The 12612-nt window shown below is 40.2% G+C and overlaps 1 protein-coding gene across 1 annotated transcript in view; it reads left to right on the top strand.

The window, feature by feature from the left end:
* Positions 1-12612, top strand: part of NIBAN1 (niban apoptosis regulator 1) — a 69278-nt gene that overhangs the window by 51107 nt on the left and 5559 nt on the right. The window contains exons 7-12 of the mRNA XM_074833122.1: positions 5326-5430; positions 5525-5687; positions 6656-6843; positions 7100-7261; positions 10088-10198; positions 10801-10908. Coding sequence (XP_074689223.1) covers positions 5326-5430; positions 5525-5687; positions 6656-6843; positions 7100-7261; positions 10088-10198; positions 10801-10908 — 837 coding nt within the window. The remainder of the gene's footprint in view (positions 1-5325; positions 5431-5524; positions 5688-6655; positions 6844-7099; positions 7262-10087; positions 10199-10800; positions 10909-12612) is intronic.

Below are 12612 nucleotides of genomic sequence, written 5' to 3'. Positions count from 1 at the left end.
AGGTAAGAGTTATTTTTTGCTTGTGTTGCTATTACCTTTGCTACTAAACACAACAGTTTGCTTGTCCTGTAGTGCCTCTGGATGCCATCGTAGGAGATCAGGCTTTACAAAAAACAGAATAGCAGCTAAACATAAATTTTGAAGAATCTCTTCATTTTACTTTTTCCTGTTCTTTGGGAATGAAGTTTTTAGTCCTGAGCAGATAAAATAGTAGACCTACTTATTGTGCCAGACTTCTGAAACAGAGTCTTGCATAGTAACAGTCACACTCAAACACCAAAAATTTGTGTACTTCAGTTCCTCAGAAAGGAGATGCTAGGCTCAGGGTCTGCGTCTGTGCTTGGGCACCTGAATGAGCAGCTTTGGAGCACTGATGGTAGCTGAAGTAACTCTACTGATCCCTCTGGCATCACTCAAGATGTCTTTTAGTGCAATTGAGACCTGATTTATAAATTTTTTCCAAAGCACTTAGCAGCAAATATTTACTTTAGTACCAGCTGCTGGGTGTTTTCCTTGACGAAATCTGGCTTCCCTTTGGGAAAATGGAAAAAAGCCTGATGGAGAGTTCAGGATCCAGGGTTTTGCTTTAAGAAACCAGATTGTTCTTTTAGGAGAAGCCTACCTTTGAAATGCTGAAAAATGTGGAAGCTGGAGAAGAATCTGTAAACAGTGTCTTTCCCAGTGCCAGGGACTGAAGTTTCCTTCTAACGTCTGATAATGAATTCGTTAGTATAACGAGTTATATCCTTCCAGTGGAGGGACTGAGGGCTTTTCTTTTCTCCCCTCCTCCCTCAAGTTATGCAGCTATTATACTGCTAGTTTCATTTTATGTTTTGTTTTTCCTATTGCTTGCCAACTACTTACTCATAACCCATATACCTCAAGAGAACTGTAATCAGAAGACATCCAGACTAGTTACGCTATTATCTTCTTAGTAATAATTCTGTAACTATAGTGTGTTCTCATGCTTGCTTTGACCAAGTAGAATAATTATTTTAGGCAAATATCCAAGCTAAGTGAATGGTTTGGAACAAGCAAGCTACAATTTGTTGCTGCAAGAATCTCTGCAGAATGCCAATAAATATATTCCCTGACATTCATTTATAATGACAGAGTCTCCGCAGCATTAGCTCACGCAGTTCTGCCTAGGTTCTGCAGCACGGATGTATATTAGCAAGTACCCAGTCACTTGGCTGAAGACCTACTAAATTTTTTTGTGTCATAAAAGCTCCTTTTCTTGGTTTTGTTTTTGCTCTTTCGTTTTTAAGGTTTCTTTACTAACAAAGGATAAATTCAATTGTAGATGGTATTTCTGTAGGTAAGTGCTGAAATACAGGGTTAAAACCGGGACATTTTTGTTAGAAGCAGCAGTATAGCCTCATAGTTGAGAGCACTACAGCACACCAATTTTACACTAGCATAACTCCATTGATCTACATGAATGTGGAAATAACATATTGGTAAATCAAGAATAGATGAATAAAGGATTTAAAAACCCCAAACCCCTACAGTGCACCTTGCAGTACAGAAATATAAAGCTGATCCGACATTCCTAAAAATGTTTCCAGAGAGCTCAGATTCTTCAGAATATGTTTGATCCGTTGTCACGTATATTATTTGGTCTGTGGTGCTCCAGTTTGGGTTATTTGTAAGATTTTTTTTTAAGTGACTCATTAGTTTAGGACCTGAATTAGTCCATTGGTTTTGACAGGTATTTGAGTCAGCATAGCTGAATTTGAGTGGTGCTGTGGCATGATCTATAAGTACTGAATTACATGAAACAACAATAATAGGGTATTGCATATCATTAGGTATGTGAGAGGTATATTAATAAAGAGTTATATTTCTGTAGGGGCTGTCTTATGCACGGAAATACTGTTTTACACAACGTGGCATGCAGTCAGAACCCTTTCTTTCTTACTTTTGCTGTCTAAATTCCTGCCCTTTCCCTATCGTGTTGTTGGTGCATGCCTAAAACCCTCTCAGGCAGCTGTAATACGTGAGGTTGAATGTCAGGAAGCACTGGCATGAATGAAATGGCACAAATGAAAAAGCACTGGCATGACGAAATGTAAAGTTGAGTGGTGTTTTTGCACTCTGTATTGGTTCAGCCAGCAGCTGGGTGCATCAGGGCAGTGATCCTTGAATGAGGACTGTGCTGGGCTGTTGCTGAAAGCCAGGAAAGGAGTTGGGTTCGAATATGCATTACTTAGCAAAAGCTCTGTTCAAGCCTTGCTGGAGAGGAAGGAGGACTACCTACTTCACCTGTGAGACTTTACTGAAGCTGTTGAGCAAGCTAGTAATCCTTTACCCAGAGTAAATGAGAAATGTACAGAACCTTAAGATGCATTTTGTCTGCTTTTTAATAGGGTTACTGTGTCTCTCTGTGATTTGCAGAATATCTACTGCACTTGAAAGCTTTCAAGAAGCTGTGGACAACCTCATGTGTGCTGTACAGTCGGGACAGATAAAAAGCCTTGAAAGGGTTATGTGCTGTTCTGCATAGCACGTGCACGATAGTATTGCCTCTGTCATCATAAATTGGCAGCTGGGCATCTGTAACTGTGGGCCAGTACAAACATACCCAGGCAACATCTATGAACAAAAAACGAACACGTCCAGAAATAAAAGATGTCCCTCCCTGCTCTGAATCATGAGGATGAGTAAACCAAATATGGGACTGAGGTCTTTAGTTAAAAATTGAGATGCTTTAAGTAGAGAAATTCAAGAATCCAGCATATATCCCCAGCACTGATAAATGCCTCCGTAAGAAATGTGTTCAGAGACCTGAGATCACAAAGAAATAGAGGTAGGGCAGGGCCCATGATGAACTGTTTCCCTCTGCTTGCATAGTTTGCCTTGTTGGCCAACAGCAAGAGGAAAGCACAGGAGAAAGAGACGTCTTTCCAGCTTTCTCAGGCCAGAGATACAGTGTCCATCAATAAAAAAACAGAGAGAAAAGCCTAGACTCTCCAAATTAAATGTGTGCCTGTAACTCTCTGTATTTATTCCCAGATTGGTGCATCTGAGTGGGGTGGGCAAAGAAGAAGTTGTAGTTCAAATCTAGGCAGAGGAGGTTCAAAGCCTGACAGAGTGGGTCATTCTGAAGAAAACTCCTGAAATGTGTGCCAGTGAATGAAAGCAGGAATCTGTCTCACTCTGTTTCATTCTTTCTGTATTGAAGAAGCCAGACTTTGATTATTCTTCTGTACAAAGTTGGGTGATGCTATCAAGAGAACCACAGAACTGTTGGGAACAGTTGAGTTAAAAGGGGATCTCTGGAGGTTATCTGGCCCAATCCCCCACTCGGAGCAGAGGCAACTTTAGGAGTTTTGTGCAGTTGACTTCTGAAGCTATCCAAGGTTGGAAATTGCATGACTTGTTCCCATGACTGCCTTCATGATGAAAACTATTTCTTAATACCTGATTACTATTTCCCTTGTTGCTGCTTGTAACCATCACCTTCTTCCTTTCCCTGTGCATTTCCAAGAAAAGTCTGGCTCTGTCTGCCCAACATCCTCCATTATGTAGTTGTAGACAGCAATAAGGTCTCCCCTGAGCCTTATCTTCTTAAGGCTGAGCAAACCCAGTTCCCTCTGCCTTTCCTCATGTGTCATGTGCTACGTCCTCTGATCATCGTGGTGGCCTTCGCTGGACTTACTCCAGTGTGTCAAGATCTGTCTTGTACTGGGGAGCCCCAAACTGGACGCCACTTCAGATGCAGTCAGACAAGTGCTGAATAGAGGGGAACGTTCTCCTCCCTTGACCTGCTGTTGCCCTTTGCTGTGAGGGCACTCTGCAGATCGATGTTGAATTTCTTGTCCACCAGGATGCCCAAGTCCTCTTCTGCAAAATTGCTTTCCAGACAGTTGTCACCAGTCTATACTGGCACACGGGATTTTTCCATCCCAGATGTTGGACGATGCATTTGCTTTTGCTGACCTCTATGAGGTTTTTGTCCACCCATTTCTTCAGCCCATCTAGGTTCCTCTGAATAGCAGCCTTGCTTGCCAGCGTATTGACCACTCCCCCAAATCGGTATCATCTCTGTTCCCAGTGGGATGTCTTTTCTTTCTAATTGGAACCATCTGCAAGACCAAATTGCCAGTTGGATGCTGGGATCAGAGAGGGTGATGCATCTCTTCTACAACCACTGAACCTCTTTCAAAGTCAAAATGTTTTTGAGGGAGAAAAGTACTCAATGTCAATTTAGAAAAATACAGCAATGACAGACTGACAATATACTTAGAGCAATAATAAAAAAATGGGGCAGTGATATATTTTCCTCAGTTTTCCTACATTCCATCATGAATGGTTGATGTGTAGAGGTCCCTTTGACAATTTTCTTCCTCCTGCCTATCTGCTGTGGTGCACCTTTGTCACAGAGTTAGGTTATATATTTCATGGTTTTTGTTCAAGAATCTGGAGGTGTTGGAAGGAGATTTTAATGTATATGAATTCTACAAGGTGAAAGTTTTATTGGTTTTAGACCAGTATAGTTGTCTTTTAGTGACAAAAGAAATTGCTTGAAAAGTTTTTCACAAACTCCAACAGCTATTTATTTTATGCCTTTTGCCTCAGGATTAGGCTGGGCCTAACAAATCTTTTGGATCATGTTACACATTTTTGAAAAAAAAAAATCAGATAGAGTGGAATTGTTTGATTCACAGATTACCCACATTTCTGGGTTCCATCTCAGTCCTGTATCCTATTTTTTCTGGGATGTCCTTCTTTTCATCTTTGAATTGTGAAGTTGGTGCTCACCTGAAAAAGTGCTAGAGATTCATGTTAGTACGGTCATATCTTTCTTTTCTTGGCCGATTCTCTTCCTATCAGAAGGATCCTTTGTCTGACGAGTCTTTAGAACAATTTCTGTTCAACGATATCTCCTCTGGGAGGGTGTGAGTGTCCCAGAACAAGGTCAGTTTGGGGAAGCAGCAGTCAGCAAACCAACTTTTCAAATGTTTTTGATCCAGTTGCTCAGTTGATATAAATCATTTTAGCTTCATTGATTTTCACATGGCAATTTCATAATGGCATGCAGTAAATTTTAACGGGCATCTTAGTTCAGCATCTTAGTTCATCTGTTGTCAATTGTTGCATGGTCTCTCAGTCTTTCAGTGAAAGATGCTTCAGATGAAATGCATGGAGCTTCCCTCAAGCATACCTAATATTTTAAATTCGGTCCTCCTGGCAACCTGGGATGGCTAAACCATTGTATATTTGAGGTTGCCTGTGTTTGCACATCACTCTGTGATGTGAGTGCTCAGTTTTCAGATGAAGAACAGTGTGTCAACATGTCATTTTAATCTTCTGACTATACAGATCCTGAGCAACCTTGTGATGGAGGAACTCCTGCCTAACCTTCAGACGATGATTCTGCCTAAAATGAAAGGAAAGAGGAATGACAGGAAGCGGGCCTGGTTTGGTGTAAGTACTGTTATTTGCAGACTAGTTGTTTCTCACAGCAGTTGTCTGTGTGTGCTGATTCTGATCTATGCTTCTTAATTTAATCTGGTTTTAGATTGTAGAAGAAACTTACGGCCTAGTCCAGCAGCAGGTGGCAGAAGGATTAAGTACCTTGAAAGACGAATGCAGAGATTTTGCAAAAACCCTTGAAGGAACCATTCGTTCAGACATGGATCAGATTCTGAACTCCAAAAATTTCTTAGCTGGAAAAATCAAAGGTTAGTGGAGGAACAGCTGTGTTTTGGAGCAATTTTTTAATGTTTCCCATTGTGTTGCTTGAATCACCAGATGTCGTTGTTTTGAAATCCTCATGTGTTTTGAAAAATCCAACTGAAGACACTAATTTTCAGAAAACAAATGCTTTGGGCCTCTACTGCCTTTGATGGGAAATGATACCTGTGGCCGCTGTGTCTGTGAAGATACTAGGTCTTCTCAAGTTGGAGCTAGAGCTGACAGGTTTTGAATATTCTGACAAGAGTTGCTCATTCTGCTTTCATTGTCATTTGGACAGCCTTATGTAAGAAAGATACAGGTCACATAAGCATAATTAAAAGCGTAGTGGTTTTCGCCTGATGTCTAGGAATGTGCCACAAAACCAGGTTCTGGTTCTGTGACAAATTCATAGCCTACCAAAGAAACCAAAGGGCTTCTTAGGTGGTTTTAAACTAATGTGAAGTAATTACAATTTTGCTATGAATAGAAAAATGAGTGTAAAAAGCAGGCAAAACATGAGTTGGTGTTGCTTAAGCAAGCAAATAAATAGCTGATAATTTAGGAGCTGTTTTGATAGAAGTCAGAGTGTTCTGTTGATATTCTCACATACCAGACTAGGGTGCTTTCAGTGAACTGCAGAGTACCAAGTTTGGAGGTCTCCTCATAGAGTCACCCTGGGCACGCTCTGTGCAAACCTCCCAGTATGTATCAGTAGTTAAGAGCTGCCCTTTTCTCTGCTCTCACAGTGCCCCCAAGCTGCTGGCGTTTGGTTAGGTGGGGCATGGGAAAAGATATTTCACTGTCACTCATAAAACTATAAACTCTGCTTTCATCCCCCTCATCATCTTTGCGGAGGTGTGACTCCAGGGAAAAATACGGAATCGTTGAATTCGTTGTAAAGTAAATCAGATTACTTTTTTCACTGTATCTCTTAGTAGCCTAAATGCAACCGTTGTATTTTCTGACACTCCAGCCACTGTTTCTGAGCCTGCCCAGAAGTGCTGCACAGAAAATATCCAGCCATTTCTAACATCCATATTAGAGGAGCTCATGGGTCCGGTGAGTTCTGGATTCACTGAAGTCCGCTCGCTTTTTGATAAAGAAGTTAATGAAATCATCCAGGACTTTCAGAAGACGAATGATATCACGAAGCTAAAGGAGGTAAGACATGAATATGTTTGGAGCCTTTTATATTAGCATAAGGACCTTCTAGCTAGAACTTGACTGACAGCAGTATTTGCTTTCCCAGGTGATAGTATGCTAGCACTTAGTTTTGTCATTTAGAAAGTCTTGTGGTATTTGTGCAACTGCAGTGTAGATATCAGAATTTGAATTAGGGCCACTGTTATATTCTCTACTAAAAAATTGCCTCTGGTTGCTTTCTCTCGAAACCTGTTCTTCCTCCACTGGAATGCAGAACGTGGATCAGCTTATGAACCTACCATTCAACTCTGTGAAAATGGAGCCCTGCTATCTGAAAGTGAACCTCCTGCAGGAGCTCCTTCAAGACCTCAAGAGTCGCTTCAAGGTCTATCACATTGATTTTGTGATTCAGAGGACACAGAACTTCATGCAAGAGGTACTGTAAGATCCAGTTTTTCCTCCTGGGAGAACAGGTTAGGTTTGTCCTTCTAATCTGCTTCAAAGTGATCTTGATAAAAAGCTGTGCAAGGGTCCCAGAATATCCCTTAATCAAAATACAGATAACAAAACCTAAGAAAATCACACCTAGAAGCTGTTTGACGTTTATATTTGTGAGGTTGCATGTGTGTCTTTCAGCGAGGCAGAAAAATTTTGGATGGATCGTTTCTCCTGAACTTTCATGTTCTGAATTGTCAGTGTCTCAGCACCCAAGAAAGTTGTGCTTGTAACCAATGGCATGGCTAAAATCTACCTGATTTCCATTCTCAAGGATTGATTTTTCAGGAAGTGTCTTAAAAATATTTTACCAAAACGGAGTGTCTCCTTCTTGGTAGTTTATTTTCTCATTAATACAAAGTAAGGTAATGTTAGAAGCTGGCAATTACTTGGACACAGATGATGTCTCAGGATGTAGCTGCATGTATGTTCTTTAACCAACTTCACTTCTCATGGGAATGGTTCAATTGACTACATCATTTCAGATGAAAAATGAACTCCACCTCTTTTTCTCCATTAGTGTGTATTGGTATAGGCTATAATTTTGCTTTGTTTTTATTTCTTCTGGATGCCTGGCCAGAAATCTGTTAGGAGCTGGCCGGTAGACTTCTTTTGATTGCCAGATCACGGGGCAGATTTGGCCTTGTAGCTCTATGTTGAATCCTGTGATTTTAATCCATAGTTGAGAAACTAAATAATCTAGTTGGTAATCTTGTGAAATGGAGTTGGTCCAGTTTTATGTAGTGGGAGTTATGAATATGGAAAGCAAGTCTTTAGCACAGTGCTGGGATAGGGTTTTCCTAAAAGCAGCTCCTCTAAGTACAGCCATGATCAGCAGCCAAAGAATTATTCAGAAATAAAATTCTGATTTCATGTCTGGGTCTTTCAGGGGGACCATTCCAAAATGCTGCCAAATAAAATGTCTTTCAGCAAGAGAAGACCATGAGTCAAGACAAAGAAGTAGAGCGAAAATAGATACAAACCAAGTGGTGTTTTTTTCTAAACAGGAGTCAAAATTCACAATAAATAAGTTAAATTAAAGCACAAGTTGTTCTAAAAATGCTGTTCTTGCTTCTCTCTCTTTAAAAGGCTGGTATCTAAAAATGTTGTCATTGCTTCTCTCTCTTTAAAAGGCTGGTATTTTTCTCATAAAAATTGTAAGTAGTTTCACTTCGTGTCCATGGGCATTTATTTTATTAACGAGGAAGGTCAGGCATGTCTACGCTGGCGTAGTCTTAACTTAAAAGAAGCATTTGGCTTAACTTTAACTCGGGAGGAGGCTGGAGCAGGATTTCTTGGTTTGGGAGCTTGGCATCCTCTAGTGGCCAGTTTTAGGAAATCTGGGAGCACAATGCTCAACTGGCATGAATAAATAAAGCAGCTTTAGTGACTTCACTAGAAGTACACCAATTTACAATTTTCTTCAAATAAAAATTTAAATTAAAAGTCAGTAGTTCATCTTTTAATTATTTTTGGACTTAACTCTGTGCTGATCCTGTCTTTTTCTTATATCCAAGGTCCTGCAGTGCATGAGTGTTTACAGCCTCCTGATGCATGCACAAATTGAGTAAACCTCCATCTTCTACATTTCCATTTACAATTACAGTCTCTATAATCCAATCTTACATGATCTGCAGTCAGTTAAAAGAATTGGCCTTCAACGTTTGTCCCTACATATTTTAATTCGGGAAAATATTACTAGCCAAAGAGGAATTAAAAGCATGTCTTATCCATAAGTATGCATGTATGTCTGTCTGTGTATCCACTGGGGTGGTCCCATGTGATGCAAAGGAAGACCCAGCCATATGGACAGCCTCCCTGTACTTCTCCAATGAGGATATATTAAAATTTGAGTGGAAACACTTAGCTAAGAAAAGCAAAACCTCATTAGGTAGACACAATTACCGCTGGCAGAACTGTTTTTCTGAAATACCTTTTCAGAGTAGGGGGTTTAATGTTTTTAATGAATCTCTGCATAACCTGAAAATGTAGCAAATGCCAGCCTAACATAAATCTGTGAGAAATTATTCCACTCTGTGTGATTTTTACTGATAATTATTTGTATTATAAGGAAAGCTAGCGATTGCTTTCTTTTTAAAAAAAATATCTGCAGTTTTAATGATTAAGATGATTAGAATCTGGTAGGAGTCAATGGGAGTCTTCTCATCAGGGATAATGAGTTTTGTCTATGGCCTTTATATATAGACGATCGATTCTACTTTTTGTCACCATCAGTTTGGATGGTGACATGAGAGTAAATCTATACAAGAAAGCCATGATAGCATAATAATGATACTAAGGCTTAATTTCCTTTATTTATTGCATCATTTCTGTGCTTGCTAACCTTCAGAGAACTGAAATACATCAGAAAATCTTTGGTCAGTATAAATTAATCTACTCTGAGTAAGTTTGCTGGTATAACTGTTTGTTTAGTTACATCAGCAGACTTTCAAGTATTGACCTGCCTGTAAACTCTAGATAGAAGTTGAGGTAGTTTCATTTTCTTAGTCTCTTGGATAATCTTCTTTTGAGTTTCCTATTCCAAAACTGAGCGTTGCAATCTAAACTAAACTAGGCTTTTCTTCCCCTTCGACAATTTTTTAAAGTACTTGAAATATTTATTGATTTTAGGCTTGTTACTCTTTCTCCATTTCGTCTTCTCAAAAATACAATTTAAGTTAACACTTACATTTATCATGCTTCTTTACATACGTAGGATTTTTATGTTACTGGTCTTTAACAGATTTTTTTTAATTATTGTTTTTAGCTGATGGAAAATGCAGTTTATACTTTTGAGCAGTTGTTCTCTCCAAGTCGCCAGGCAGACTCAGCCAAAGTTGCAACAACCATTGAAAAAGTCAAGCTGAGAGTACTGAAGGTAAATGTAATGCAGCAGCGTTTGCACAGGAAGACCTTGGGTTCTGCCTTGTTGGAAATGGAGAATATATTTTATATGAATTTATCTCATAAATATATCTCTTACTATTAGCTGGAAATACTGATTTGGTGGCACGTAGCAAAGCTGGTCATTTGGGGGGTTAAACCTAGTTCTGGGCAGACACTTGTAAAAGTATTTACATGTGCAGTCCCTTTAATTGCAGTTAAATCATCTGGATATGATGCTGGGGATCTGGGTAAATAATTTTTTACTAGCTTTATAATTTTTTATTAGCCTGCCCCTAGAATTCATTACTCTCGGAAGAGGCAGTGCTGAAATACCTGGAGACAGCAGTCAGGGGGCTGTTTGTAGGTATAAAAAAAAAAATAAGGGAAAGAGATCCCAGAAAACTAGATTTTGGAGTATTTTTGGAAAAGCTGGAATAACCTGCATGAGAATTCAAACCCCTGAGTGGAGCCGTGATGTGATATCCTTCGGGATTCACCCATCACCAGTTACATGATAACAAGAACCAGTTCTTCCCATGAGTGATTAATCCAAAACACGTTTGGGCTTGTTTCTCTTTTTGTCTGTTTTGACAGCAATATGATTATGACAGCAGCACTATCCGGAAGAAGATATTTCAAGAAGCACTTGTACAGATTACTTTGCCCACAATGCAAAAGACACTGGCTTCAACGTGCAAACCAGTAGGTTTCTGTGATTTACAAAAAAACAATAATAAAAGGCAGGGAAGGATTAACACCTTGCAGTAAATCCTCAACTCTGTAAAGCTGTTTTCTCTCAGTGTCGTGCAGATTGGCTGCCTGCTTGGCCAAATGACACTTAGATTTGCCAGTTTGTGGACTGGGTAGATGTGGAGCATAAGGAGGATTTCAGGAAACAGGGAATCTGTATATACAGCCTGCTTTCTCAAAGATAGTTGCAGACCTTTGCCCATCCCCATTCCATTTCTTCCCTAGAGATCTGAAGTCCCCTCAAACTGGACTCCTCTCGACAGTAACGATTGTAGGTTATGAGCTTGTCCTTGTGTTCAGCAGCCCCGCTGCAGGCTGAAATTCGGTCTGTGGGAGAGGGCACTTTCTTCTTGAGCAGCATGCCGAGGCACGGCTGTGACCATGCACCTCCCTCAAAGCCAAGTGCCTGCTTGGGCAGCAGGAGCAGCAAGCAGACAGGCTGCGCACTCGCCCTCGGTGATTTTAAATGGAAGTAATTGCATCAACAACCAGGAAACAAACATGCAGACGTGATCTTGGTTGCCCTTAATCGTATGAGTAGGTTAGTACTCAGCAAATTTGGCTACCAGAGTTTTGTGGAGATGTTATCCATGTGGCTACATCAGAGGCCAGTTGGAATGCTGTTCACCTTGGCTCAAAATAGTCTGTACCCTTCTTGAAACCCATGCATATCCTCTTGCATTTTCACTCTACCTGCTAGAAGATGACTGCCCTAAGCCATCCCGGCCCCTCTGCCCTTTTGTTTCCCTTCGTGTTCATCAGTCCCTGGAGGCTTAAAGCTCTCACCCACGGTGTGCTGCTCTTGCTGTTTCTCTCCAGCTTGTTTCAGCTTCAAAAACAAGTTTAAAACCAAGTATTTTGCCAAGTTATACTTGCAAGTCTTTGAGTATGGATTATTAAAACTTACAACTTTAAAAATTGTATTTAAAACCACTCTCTTCTGTATGTCACTCTACTTTTTTACTATCCCCCCAAAAATAGTCTCATGTCCAGTGTCAGCAGTGCCTTCAAGACATGGGGTCTACGCACAAGGGGAAGCATTTCATCACCCTGAATATATGTAGAGAGCGTGGAGTCCCACATTGTGTCTCTGTCATACAGGTCGGAGGGAGCAGTGGTGGTGAAATCTTCCCACAAGCCCTTTCTGTTTAATTTCCCACAAGCCTTTTGCATTTGTACCTCTGCAGAAATGAGCAGTCAGCTCTAGAAGCAAATGTATGGCACAGTTGACATGTCCAGCCAAGTCTTTACTTGAAAACCTCCAGAGGTTTGTATGTAGGCACCTCTTCTAGAAGTAGGCAGAGGTCACTTAATTTACTTTTTATAGGCCACCAAACAGCTGCTTAGTGATGACGACTCAATTATTGTCTAGACAGCCTAATGCGTTATAAATCAGTAAGCTACAAATGTTACACACCTATTAGAAAAACAAAACCAAACCCTGTATCTCCCACGCTCACTATGGACAGTGAGACGTTTCCTCACCACCTATTTATTTCAGAATTGTTTATTATAGTGCAGATGGCAATGTTCTATAGGTCATTTAAATGTAATAGTAGTGCAAGAATACTGATTGACAAGTGCATAATAAATTGTGAACATACATAGTTCATTTAGTCATAGTTCAAATAGTTCATCTCAAGAACCAGCAAGGAG

This window comes from Strix aluco, chromosome 8 (assembly GCF_031877795.1).
Source record: "Strix aluco isolate bStrAlu1 chromosome 8, bStrAlu1.hap1, whole genome shotgun sequence".
NCBI classification, from domain to species: domain Eukaryota; kingdom Metazoa; phylum Chordata; class Aves; order Strigiformes; family Strigidae; genus Strix; species Strix aluco.
The sequence above is the reverse complement of the archived record's forward strand: the minus strand, read 5'-3'. Positions and strand labels throughout refer to the sequence as shown.